Source organism: Pseudomyrmex gracilis, unplaced genomic scaffold (assembly GCF_002006095.1).
Source record: "Pseudomyrmex gracilis isolate BER0280 unplaced genomic scaffold, ASM200609v1 scaffold_298, whole genome shotgun sequence".
In the NCBI taxonomy this organism is placed as follows: domain Eukaryota; kingdom Metazoa; phylum Arthropoda; class Insecta; order Hymenoptera; family Formicidae; genus Pseudomyrmex; species Pseudomyrmex gracilis.
The window spans coordinates 132354-145914 of NW_018020882.1; the positions used below are offsets into that span (position 1 = coordinate 132354).

Here is a 13561-nt window from a genome sequence, read left to right on the forward strand (position 1 = left end):
CGAGTCAATTTTGCTATTCGGAGTAATATTTTTGAACGCATTGCAACTCGGCTAAAGACTTATTTATAATAGACGCAAATGCGGGTCGCGGGTGGCTCAAGGGAATTGACCAATCACGTTGGTTAAATCTGCCAATCGACTAACGTGATTAGTCAATTTCGCGAAATCTGCAACCAGCGTCTGCGTCTTATGTACACAGGCCTTAATGGTTCTGCGAGTTGAACGACAAATAGCCATCGTACGCTTCTTTCATTTTAGGCCTGTTCTACAATATAGTCGTAAGAAATTGATCAATCACAGTCGGGTTATTGGGTGCGTTCAGATAACTCGACGGTTGAGAGATCATCACTTATGATAGGACTATTCTTCAAAATCTGCTGCGGTTCCAAAAGTATGATCCAATCAGAAGTGATTATCTCCCAACCGTTGTGCGACTGTTGAGTTGTCTGAACGCACCCATTCTTTTGCGATTAGTCTGTGATTGGTCGATTTCTTACGATTTACGGCTTACGACTGTATTGTGGAACAGGCAGTTGAAAAGCGCGACAAATGCGTTAAACCGAGTTCAGCAAGTTAAACTTTGAAGTTAACTCGAGTTAACCGCGAATTGTCAAACCGGGCCTAATGGGTGCGTTTAGACAACTCAACAGTTGCACAACGGTTGAGAGATAATCACTTCTGATTGGATCGTACTTTCGGAATCGCTTCAGATTTTGAAGAATAGTCCTATCATAAGCGATGATCTCTCAACCGTTGAGTTGTCTGAACGCACCCAATGTTCGGTTCGGTGTTGTAGCGGCTAAAGGACCGTTAATACGCCATTCTGTAGTTATCTTGGTTTAAAACCAATAAATTAACGCCGAATGTTAACAAAACGACAATACGCATTCGGCGATCTTGTATAAAACGGAAGCATTGAATTCCTATAGTTAAACTTTACTGTTTACGGCAGTAAGTTAACGCGCGTTTCCCGCAAAAACACGCTCGAGATTAAGAGCCGGTTCACAATCTTCAACTTTAGTTAAACGGCCAGTTAAACGTCATTTGCGATTGGTCGTGTTTGACTAAACGTTTGTTGCGATTGGTTAATAATTTTAACGATAGAATTTATCGCCAGATTAAATTTAATTCGGAAGATGGAGAAACCGGGCCTAAAATGTATTTTGACGCCGCAGAACGATGAAAAACAGAACTATTAAATGACCTTCTAGATCATCTGGTCATTTCTATATGTAGTTACACCAGTTACACGGAACTGCGTGTCATCGACGTTGTTATTGCGCTTGTGTGTGCGTAAGCCTATGATGATAGAGATCTATGCTGCTAATCGCGCAAAACTGCGCGAAACGAATGTTGCGCAAAAAGTGTAATCAATGTGATGTTTTGCGAAAGCTATAACGAGGTGGGTGGTGATGATAGTGGTGATTTTTATTGGCAATTAAATTTCCGCAGGGTCTATCCCGGACCCGGAATCACGCTGTCACGATATCGGAGACACATTTGCTACAAAGGCAGGTTTTTCACCTGCGACGACAGTGCGATTCTTTTGCCGAGCTTTTCCTGTGAATTACCAGAGAAATTCTTATGGTTATTATTATATATTCTCTATAATACATATACACACAAACGATAATTATATTATTATTCGGTTTAGATTAACTCCGACTTTTTATACAGTGTGTATTGCGCATAAAATTTTCATCAAGAGACATCCAAAAGTTTGGTTACGAAATAAAAACTGCTCGAAATTTTTGCTTCCGCGCGCAATTACTTTTATATTGTATTTGCATTTCTTCTTTTCACGCGTTTTAACGTTCGAACACAATGTGCATTTTTATATCATAATATATCGTTTTTTACTTACACTTTCAGTTTTTATGTCTTTTTTATATCTTCATTTTTGTACATTTGAGTTTCGAAATTTGTCATTTTTAACATTCGTATGTATTATTGATGAATACATTCTAATTATTAAGAATATATTACAGGAGAGAGAAGAAAGAGAGAATTAAGTGTAAATATATGTGTGTGTATGTGTGTGTGTATATTTCTAAATCAAGATAAGAATTTTGTTTGTTTTAATGTCATATGTAAGTCATCGAGTTTTTAGAGAATATACAACTATAAATGTGTGGTGCGTGTGTGTGTGTGTGTGTGCGCGCGCGCGCGCGCGCGCGTGTGTGCATGTAAAATTATTGCTATTACGAACTACAAATAAAATTTTTTTTTTTTTAAACTTGAGTTATAAGTTAAATGTCGAATATAAAGATTTTGTTTTTTTATATGTGTATGATTATATGTTGTTTTGTTTTCTTTCCTTTGCATGGCAATACAGAATGCCGATTCAGGCACCACAGTGGACTGAATTCCTTTCGTGTCCAATCTGTTGTCATGATTTTGATGCGACTGTACGAGGTCCTGTATCACTCGGCTGTGGCCATACCATATGTCGAGCATGTCTTGCCAATCTGCATCGCAAACAATGCCCTTTTGATCAGGTATGATATTTTTTTTTAATATACATATATTATGTCGCATTTTGTTTGTACTTATGTTAATATTTTGTCTATATAGAGTGTCATTAACACTGATGTCGAAAGACTGCCACTAAATGAGGCACTGCTGCAATTGTTGGGCAATCCTATTTCTGCTGTTACTGCTTTGTCGACATCCTTGTCGAATCAGCAGCAAAATTACCAGCAGTTATTACCAGTTGATCAACATGCTAATTATCTGCGAGCCAAAAGTTGCATTGAGGAGCTCGCTCTTTACCTAAAACCATGTCAAACTTCTGGTATCAGTATGTATCATATATTTTCATGTTAAATACTGAATATAAATAGTGATAAAAAAAGATAATTAAAAATATTAAGATATAATTAAATTGTTATTTGATGCGTAGACATTGGGAGTGGAGGTGCAGGATTGGTGTCCCGGCCAATGCAGCGCAAATTAGTGACATTGCTAGGTTGTCAGCTTGTGGAACCCGAAGGTAGAGCGCGCGCGTTACGTGCTGCTCGCAGCCTTGGTGAACGCACTGTCACTGAACTTATATTGCAGCACCAGAATCCACAGCAGCTCAGTGCCAATCTTTGGGCAGCTGTACGTGCGCGAGGCTGTCAGTTTCTCGGGCCAGGTAAGTTTCAATTATATATATATACATTAACTAAGAAAAGCTTATAATTTTCTAATACCTATTGTATTTTCTTTACATACATATGTTGAAATCTTATTATCCTTTTGTTTGCATTTAGCTATGCAAGAAGAAGTTCTTAAACTCGTATTACTGGCATTAGAAGACGGTTCGGCATTATCGCGCAAAGTGCTTGTGATGTTTGTGGTGCAACGCTTAGAGCCACATTTTCCCCAAGCTAGTAAAACCAGTATCGGCCATGTGGTACAACTGCTATATCGGGCGAGCTGTTTCAAGGTAATACACAGCAGATCGTTAAAGTATTAGATCATTTTTTAATCAAATGTCTAATATTAAAAAGTATGGCAATAACAAAATATTTAAAACACTATATTTAACTATTATAATTTTACTTTTGATACGTCATCAGGTATCAAAACGTGAAGGCGATTCATCACTGATGCAACTAAAGGAGGAATTTCGCACTTACGAGGCTTTGAGACGAGAACATGACGCGCAAATTGTACAGATTGCTACGGAAGCGGGTTTGCGTATTGCACCTGACCAGTGGTCGGCGTTACTTTATGGCGACACCGCTCACAAGTCTCACATGCAGAGCATTATCGACAAATTACAGACTCCGCAGTCGTTTGCGCAGAGTGTTCAAGAACTTGTGATAGCACTACAGCGTACTCCCGATCCTGGTCAATTGAGCGGTCTTAGGCCACAGTTAGAATTACTGGCCGCTATTGATCCTAGTCCAGGTAAATATAATTCTTTTGTATATTTGCATAATCTTGTATAAAAACGTTCATAATTAGAAAAAGATATTTAGATTTATAAAGTTCTTAAAATTGTTTATCTTGTCAATACACATATTTCTATTTTATATCTTTTATATTGTTTATATTTTGTATTTTTTATGATATTTAGAAACAGAACCACCGAGTTTGGCCGAGTGTCGGGCGGCTTTAGAAGCCGTAAAAATAGTAGTTGCTGCATTGGTTGACTTCGTGCGACAGCACGGAGGTTGCAGCGGTCCTAGTGGCAGCAATCGAAAATCAGCAACGCAAGATAACGGAGGTAATGGGCCCGGTGGTGGTCTAAGTTCAGGTCAGACAGCCGGAAAATATAAAGTCAGTATGTGTAGAGATTTAGCCCTGCGTGGTACATGTCCGCGATCCAACAGTTGCACCTTTGCCCACAGCGACACCGAACTTGACAAGTACGTACAATTATATATTTTGTATATATTTATTTACTTGTATATTTAAAAGAGAAAGCACTCGATATGATCGACAGTGTTCTTTTTCACAGATACAGGTCAAAAAATCGCAAGTTAAGCGTCAAAAATTCAAGTCACATAGACACGAAGAGTGAAAAAAGCAGTAAGGTTTTTAACAAGCAGAACGGCGATTTAATCACTTATCATTCCACGAAAATACAGGACAGAGAAAGTAAGTTACATTAAATATTTATAAGTACATTCTATAATAATCTTTTAATCGAATATTGTTTGGAATTATTCGTTATTTTGTTTAGCTGTTCCAGTTGCGGTGCAACATTCGACAAACATTTCAACTAATCTAGAAAATAATTTAATCGACTCACTGACATCGACTTACATGCTGCCTGCAGCTTCTCCAAATTTGTCACATCTTGGAGTGTGTTCTGTAAAAGGAGGAACCGTAATAGACAACGGCGGACCCCCTGCCGTTCATTGCTCCGGACATTTCATAATGTCTCCAGGACCCGCCGTTGATTACGGATCTTCATTGAGAGCTTCAACAAATCTCGGAGTGTGGGATACTTCGCAAGTTGCGCCGGCGAATATAACGAACGAGAAGAAGGTGTGTGAGAGATAATAAATATTTATATAACATAAAATGTATGGTCAATAAAATGCAATACTTATGAATAAAAAATAACAAAATAATTTTTTCAGCAACGAACGGCGAAGAGTATGTTAGCGATGTTGCTGCAACGCAGAATGGAGATTCTAAATCAATTGGAAACGATCGTGGGCAAACAACAACAGCAACAAGCAATGTCATCGCAAATAAAAACGGTAGATGTTCCATACATATTTTTTAATACGTAACTTAAAATTTATATTAATTTTATTATATATATCTCAAAACAAAATTGTGCGCATAGTTAATTAATTTAAAAATATATATTTATAGAATTATAATCTTCAGCAGGGAAGTGACTTGTCTTTGGGTACATCTAACAATTATTCGATATGGGCCGCTGCGAATAACTTCCGCTATCCTTCCGGAACAGATCCGTCACCACCAGCTCCGCATCTAGTTGACGATGACGGACCTTTCGTATCTCCGTTAGATGCATCTTCCATCACATCTTCCCTGTCGTCGGTCAATAATCATGGACCCATTTCGAGACTGTCTAAAAATCTGATAAGGTAATATTAATAATGTACTATGTTTTATTCCAAACTTATTTTTACATTTGTTTCTTATATTGTCACTAATGTTTTACTTAATAATATAACACAGGTCTCCGTGCAACGGAGCTTTGCAGCATCTTACGAGCTTTTATAATGAGGGAATTGGACCAACTACTGCTCCCCCACTGTCTCCTGCATTCAGAACATCAAGTTCTCTAACTCCTTGGTATTACGGTAATCAATGTAAGTGCAAGATTATTATTATTTTTTTAAATTATTGCTTTATTAAACTTCATTATTTTTAAATCGATATACTTATTCTAGCATACACAACATCTGCGAGTCCTACTGGTGGTCTAAACGGCAGTTTCGTTGATGATAATTACGTTAATCTGAGTCGCAATATTATTTCACCGGAATCGCAGTCGTCACAATTTTCGAGATCGGAGTGCATGTCGAAGGAGTAAGAAGAATATTTATCTAGAAAGAACGTAGCTTTATATAAATTCACACGCATATTTATATATGTTATATGTGTTATTTTGTATATATTTCAGATTAATTCTCGAATCGCAAAAGGTAAAACAGCAACTCAGACATCTTGAGAAGAAGATCAATGATTTAAAGGTAACGTATTGCGTTTTGTGTTAAGAGTTTGAAGAGTTATTTTTAAATTAACGCAGTAGAGAGATTTTTGAGTCCTTTTATAAAATTATACACTCTCTTTTGAAGAAATATAAAATTGATTTTGTTTTAAATAACATGAAGTTAATTTTTACAAATTTAGTTGGCAACGCAAGGAGCTACCACTTTCTTTACAGCGGGAGAACGTTTGGCGCAATTAGCAGAATTGCGAATGATCGAAGCAGATATTAGGGAGAGGGAAAGAGATGTGCAGAATTGGAGTAACTCATACGTTGGCGATACTGGCACTACCACTTGTCCTTGGATTCAGTCTTCTAATAATTGGCTATCCAATCAGGAATATAATCAAAATTATAAAACTGAAGAAGAAGTAAGCTAAATTTGTTTTTTTATTTCTTAAATAGATTTTATCTTGACGAAAACATTATTTGTGTCTGTCATTGATTACAAAAAAAAATTACTTGTTTAATGTATTAATTGATTGGTTGATTAAACAAATATAGGAGGATACGTACGAAGCGGGCATTGCAAATGATATGCGCGAACTGGAGCTGCGATGGGAGTTCGAATTGCGCGAACAGGAGAAGCACTGGTCCAGTGGGAGTGAAGAAAACACCATCACCGCCATCACTTCCAAGAATAAATAATGCAGCGCTACTTTCCCTCTTTCTCCTTTTCATACCAACCTTCGTTTTTATCCCGTCCACTCTATCCCGGAAACATGTATTTTTGCATGTCAAAAAATTCAAGATCTTCGGTCTATTTCTGTAAGTAATGTCGATAAAAAGGTAAGCAGGATCTCTTCGATCTGAACGACTAGTTTAGAAAAAAAAAAACAAACAAACAAACAAAAGTATACACGCAGGCGTGCGAATTTAGATGGACATTCTAAATCTATTTTTAACAATAATTAATTAAATAGAGACACACATATTAAAGTAAACACTATGAAAAGTACACAATTTTTAATAATTTTTTTAAACGATTATTAAAGTTAAGCGATATTAAAAAATAAACTTTGTATTTCGTATTGTTCACGTAAATCAGATACACGAATAATCTCTATACTATAATCAACTTATAGTTTAAAAAATCTATAATTTTCAGTCACACATTTTTTCATTAAGAAAACAAGTATCTTTATATCCGTTAATTGGCCTATTTTTTCTTCGTGATATTCTAGAAGACAGAAATAGGAAGAGATTCGTGAAGGAATAGTATGTATGGAATTTGTTAAAAAATTTTAACAATAATACATGGTCAGTGTTTTTTAAACGATGATTTGTGACGGGATATAACATAGACGCGTATAGAGAAAGAGAGAGAAAAACTATATTAATATATTTAATTATATCCGGATCATATATTCTCCCTATCCATGGGAGAAATATATATATTCATACGATTTAATTAAATAATACATTCTGAAAGAATGCTGATCGCCTTTAACCTGATCGACAAGGTTACACTGTCTCTTAGAATCAGTGAACTCTATTTCTGGAATGCTCATTCCGATGTTCAAAGAACGGCCGCGATTGAGAAAAAGAATAGGTTGCCAATATGTACCAATTCTTTATCTCTCTTCCTAAAGCTTTTATTCGTTTCTCTTATATTTCTTGTCTTTTTTAAAAGCCCATCTTTCTTCTTAGTCCTATTCTCTCTCTTTCCGTTATTTAATTACTAGCAGTACGCAAACATTTATAGGATATGTAACGTTTTTGAACGTATAGATATTTAGTACTGCTAGTAATAACGGAACATGCCTTAGATGAAGAAAGAAATTACGCTTTTTCGGTCTCATTTTTCTGTATATCTGGCTATTTTTCCGAATAAATGTTTTATTCGGAGCGAGCTTTCCAGTACGCGTTATAAAGTTTGCTGCTTAGAATAATAATAATGATAACAATAATAATATATAATAACACGATAACACGTTATTATATTACATGCTTATATACAAAACATTGTAGATATGCATATTTACACACACGCATACACACACATACATATGTGAAAAAAAAAAAAATAAGGAAATCGTGTTCCTCTCTCTTTTGAAGGAACCTTTTTACACTCAATTCCAAAGGCGGAAAAGAATCGCGAAACTATCATCTCAATCCTGATGACGGCTTCTTTCGTATTATTATTTTTTTTTTATTTTAGCATTTTTGTTATTAAATCAATGCGAGAATGAGAACATTTTCAACACATGTGAAGAAACAGTGTTTTAAATGTAGCAATAGGTTAATATAATTTTATTATTTGAGTGATTATTAAAGTAATTAATTTATTTATATGAGCCAAAGTTTTGTGCGATATGATTTGCACATACATTTATTATTCGTAGTAATTGATTTTATTAATGCAAAAATGTGTTTAATTTAGTTAAATCAATGAAAATATTATTGACTGATAATTAAGATTTATTTTGGAACAAAAATATGTAACAAAAAACCTGAATTTGTTTTTAAGAAGCCGTTTCTAGGAATGAAGAATATTTAGTTGTTCTTTTTTAGGAAATTGATGCAATAATAATCTAAATCGACTCTTTTTTTCTATTTTTACAGAATAGTAAAGAGCGATAAAACCAGTTCCAGTTTTAATGGAAAAGCAATGTTTTTTTTTTTTATTACATATATATATATATATATATGTATGCGGGGTTTTTTTTTATCAACTCCATTCGTTATAATCCTCAAGAGGACATGTTCAAACAAAAGTCTTTTGCTGTTTAACAATGATATGTAACGCGTCAAATTAATACTTACCTATTTTTAACATATGTTTTAATGTTCATGAAGATATAACGTTAAAAACAAGCAAACTTAGCAAGACATAGCGCACTAATTTGCTTTTCAAGTTTATGTTTTTACATATATTTATTACATACGTTATACAGTTTTATAAAAATTATAAGACATAGAAAGAGAAAGAGTTAATGCATTGTCTTTTTCGAATTGGCTGCAGTAAATACTAATTTTTTTATATATCAATTTTGTGTTTTGCAAAGATTAAAAAAATTTTATCGCGCTGAACGATATCGAAAAAAATCGATATACATATGTGTTTTTTTTATATTTTTTATATATATTTATCTATATTTTCTACTTTCATATTTCTATATCACTTTCTCTTAAAGAACCGATATAGAATTGTTTCTATACATATGTGTTTTTTTTTTTAAATTTCAATCCGTACATGTATAATTTTACATGTAGTTGTGATTTCGTGGCAATTATTACAAAATTCGTATAGAAAACCAAATAACAAGGAAAAGAACGCTATTATATTAATTTTGCAATTGGAGAACACATGCCTCTGTTATTTACGTTTGTATTATTTGACTTTCACTTACTTATATCGTTATATTTATCAAAACTGTAATCATTGGAACATGAGTTTTATATGTTACAATTATTAGTAGAGTATAAGAATATTAAGCATATTTACATCAAAACAATAGTTACATAGATGAAAAAACCTTGGTGCAATTTTCATTCGTTTTTTTTGTTAATTATTATATGCAATAATTATTACGCGGAAATATAATGTATTGCAAATTTTATTATATAGATTTTATATGTATATATATTTTTTTATTGCTGACTTTGTGCGCGATAAAAAAAAGAAAAATAAAAAAAAATAAAGAAAAATAAAATAAAAAAAAGACACCAAGAAGTAACGAGCGCAACGCGCGATGCTGTGTTTGTGCAAAATGTGCTTCAGATTTACTATAATATTGCATGTTAAACATGTCGCCAGCTACTACTGTGTATGTATGTACAGTTGAGATACATACGTGTCGATGATAGTACGATTCTACTTGATATATTAACTTGTTCTTTGTTTGAACATTATAATAACACAATATATGAAAGATGTAGTTATATCACATATCTCGGGGTATATGATGATATATATATATATATAGTTAGTCGACACACTTGCCACTTATCAGTACAACACACACTTAATTTTTTACAATACGATTGGCCTTTTTTCGTTAATACTCTCTGTCTCTGTAATATAATACATATAATGATATAATTATATATTTGTAAAAGCGTATATAATGTATCACAAAATTATAACAATTTAGTAACACTTATATGCACATGATGTACACGCTCGACAACTCGATTCTAGCATTGTAACAGGGAAACGAAAGAAAAAAAACTTATGCGACAGAAATTTATAAGTGTTCTAATACATCTTAATTTTTTCACACATTTGAATCGCAAACTTTCTTTTAAAAATTTATAGAAACGAGATTTCTTTTATTTATCTTATAAATACATAAATTTTTGTCCTGAGTTTTACAAACTTTCAGCCACATGAAAAAAAAAAAACAAAACTGTTTTACACATTTATCTTAATAACTGTTGTGTACTGTAAGTGTGAAAGTGTACATACAAAAAATATGTATATATATATAAATGTATTTATATATTTTATATATATACATATATGTGTATAAATATATTTATTTACTTAATATTGACATTTGTACATATGTCTTTTAATGTATTTGCCTTATTTGTCCTATTTCCTGGTTTTCTCTGTTTATAATTTTCATCATTTGTTTTTTTAGAACGTTTACTCTTATATGCTGCGTGTGTATATGTATATATAGAAGCAAGTATGCATATATATATATACAGGGTGTTCCAGAATTCGCGGATACGGAATGCATAACGTGATTATATGTGTCAGAAGAAACAATTTTTCTCTGTGACAAAATTGCGTCTGAGCATTACTTTTTAAATGAGAGCAACTTTTAACTAACAAATGAGCGCTTTCGGTTACGCGTGAATAATCAGCGTATTTGCGTATGATAACTGAGACGATATGATTGGCTAATCCAAGTTACGCGCCGCATGTAAAGGCAGTCTCAGAGAGAGCAAACTCGTGACGTCACTGTCACTTCTGATTGGACAGAGAGGAAAAAGCTGTCACGAGTATGCAACTCTTCCTAAGAGCTCTCTAGTCTACCTGTGTCGATATTGTTTTAATATTTATTATTTAGTCGAATTCGTTAATTAAATATATTACGCACGAGATTGAATTAAGTATAATAACGTATAATGTTAAACCTTGCAAAACTACATTTAAGCGAATATTCCAAACACTTTTGGTATCTGTGGCACTACAGACAGGTAAATATACACAATTGGTACTTATAAATGAAATAATATATATAAAATTTAAAGTAAAACAATACAATGAACATGTAAATTAATTAATTTTCTGTAAAGTGCTCTTTTGATCAAACACAATTTCTCTTAGATATTTTGTTGAAAAACATTGATTTTAAATTTGTTTATTCTAGTATAGCACTATCAAAACCAATCAAGAAATCATAGAAGCTAGGCAAAGGGAAGTCATGGCACGTGGCCTCCCAAAGCGAAAAAATATTAAGGGCGTTAAACAGATCTTATTGGTGGCTTCTGGTAAAGGTGGCGTTGGAAAGTCTACTACTGCTGTAAATTTGACAACTGCGCTAAAACTTATAGAACCAAAAAAGTCTATTGGATTATTAGATGCTGATGTTTTTGGGCCTTCTATACCTTTGATGATGAACATACACGAATCACCTGTAGTTAATGCAGAGAATTTCATGGAACCTCTTGTAAATTATGGTGTGAAATGGTGACTAATTGGTCAGATGCATTGAATGATCAGATAAACAGATGTTTGTTATAATTTCATGTTTTACACATGCAGTATGTCTATGGGATTTTTAATTGATGAGAAATCGCCAGTAGTTTGGAGAGGATTAATGGTAATGAGTGCACTGGACAAACTGTTAAATCAAGTAGCATGGGGATCACTTGATTATCTTGTAATCGACACTCCTCCTGGAACAGGGGACACACATCTTACTCTGATTCAAAATCTTTTCATCGCTGGTGTGCTAATAGTGACCACACCGCAGAAAGTTGCGTTAGAAGTAGCCAGAAGAGGTGCAAACATGTTCAAGAAGTTGAACATACCTGTTGCTGGCATTGTGGAAAATATGAGCACTATTATATGCCCAAACTGCATGTCGGAGGTGTCCCTTTTTGATAACGCTATGTCTTCAGTGACCAAAGAACTTGGTAATAAATTCATATTAACATCTTTTACTTTGCTCAATAATATATTGCAATATATTTTGTAATCACAGTACCATTATTTGTAAAAACATGTTACTATCTCTCTTTTTGTCATTTATTTCAGATATAAATATTATACAAAAAATACCAATGCACGAGAGCATTGCTGAAAGTTCGGATAATGGCAAACCAGTTGTTTTGGCCGCGCCAGAAAGCAGACAAGCAGAAGTGTATAGAGAATTGGCGGAGCATGTTGTTACATTTCTGAAAAAGCAAGAAATAAATAAAAATTAATAAAATATTCTATATATTACTCGGTCCATCCGTCGGCGCTGCCGAGTTACGGATGAACCAAGTGTCTATGTGTACGTAAGTAGAGGGAAAAAAAACGACAGCGTGTGCGGACTCGAATTCCCATCACTGATCCTGTTGTTAGTTTCTTACGACGGTTTCAGCCGCTGGTTTTGGCGCCATATCCACAAAAGTGGATCTCAAAGGCCGTTTCACATTAAACGCAACTGGCAGATCTCGTGGAATTGACCAATCGCAGAGTCAGATCAGCCAATCGACCAACGTGATTTGATCAGTTCACTTTGCCACTTGCGTTTAATGTGGAACGAGCCTTAAGATCCACTTTTGTGGATATAGCGCTAAAATTAGCGACTGAAACCGTCTTAAGAAACTAGAATAGGATGGTCGCTCTCAGTCTTCTCTCTGCTACTAATTGATTCGATTTAATTCGATTTTTACTTTCTATAATGTCGGATAATTTGATCATAATTTGATTCGTTCTTCTTCTTCTTCTTTGCTTATATGGCTCACGCCCCTGCGAGAGAGGAGCAAACGCCAGTCTATCGATATGGTATTGACTACGATTCGCCTTGTGGGAGGGAAATTATAATTCGGGATTACACCCGAATTAATTTTTGGAAGCCCGATTCAGTTCGCCAATCAACCGATAAACTCGGTTGAAAGGGACCGGCCCGGAAAAAATCCTTAGGTGGTGAGCGGATTCGAACTCGGGACCTCCAGGTTCGCAGCCCCTGCACTCAGGGCGATGTCCCATTGAGCGGAAATCTATAGCGGAACGGAATGTGCGGAACCAGCTCGACCAATCGTAATCAAAGAAAAAGCGAAGGAAAGAAAACGGAATAGCTATGATTGGTCGAGCTGGTTCCGCACATTCCGTTCCGCTATAGATTTCCGCTCAATGGGACGTCGCCTTCAGGCCGCGAGACCACTGGGCTGATACATACGTCGTGTGTTAAACAGAAACTAAAG

At 34.5% G+C, this 13561-nt stretch overlaps 2 protein-coding genes across 7 annotated transcripts; both read left to right on the forward strand.

The window, feature by feature from the left end:
• The first annotated feature begins 1255 nt into the window (after positions 1 to 1255).
• On the forward strand, positions 1256 to 8138 carry LOC109859887 (roquin-2). 5 transcript variants are annotated; one of them, XM_020438581.1, is made up of 16 exons: positions 1256 to 1587; positions 2336 to 2498; positions 2575 to 2800; positions 2903 to 3136; positions 3255 to 3430; positions 3564 to 3897; positions 4067 to 4358; positions 4451 to 4590; positions 4676 to 4983; positions 5079 to 5201; positions 5320 to 5558; positions 5653 to 5786; positions 5868 to 6006; positions 6101 to 6170; positions 6331 to 6558; positions 6692 to 8138. In XM_020438581.1, the coding sequence occupies exons 2-16, from the start codon at positions 2337 to 2339 to the stop codon at positions 6833 to 6835; spliced, it is 2949 nt and encodes a 982-aa protein (XP_020294170.1). In that variant the 5' UTR covers positions 1256 to 1587; position 2336; the 3' UTR covers positions 6836 to 8138. The 5 variants fall into 5 exon arrangements, with proteins under 5 accessions (XP_020294170.1, XP_020294173.1, XP_020294174.1 ...); XM_020438584.1 differs by having other exon boundaries at positions 5335 to 5558; XM_020438585.1 differs by having other exon boundaries at positions 5338 to 5558.
• Positions 8139 to 11089: 2951 nt separating this feature from the next.
• Positions 11090 to 12581, forward strand: LOC109859883 (iron-sulfur protein NUBPL). 2 transcript variants are annotated; one of them, XM_020438576.1, is made up of 4 exons: positions 11090 to 11341; positions 11515 to 11834; positions 11910 to 12283; positions 12405 to 12581. In XM_020438576.1, exons 1-4 carry the CDS (start codon positions 11270 to 11272, stop codon positions 12572 to 12574), a joined length of 936 nt encoding a protein of 311 aa, XP_020294165.1. In that variant the 5' UTR covers positions 11090 to 11269; the 3' UTR covers positions 12575 to 12581. The 2 variants fall into 2 exon arrangements, with proteins under 2 accessions (XP_020294165.1, XP_020294166.1); XM_020438577.1 differs by having other exon boundaries at positions 11254 to 11341; positions 11520 to 11834.
• The last annotated feature ends 980 nt before the right edge of the window (positions 12582 to 13561 follow it).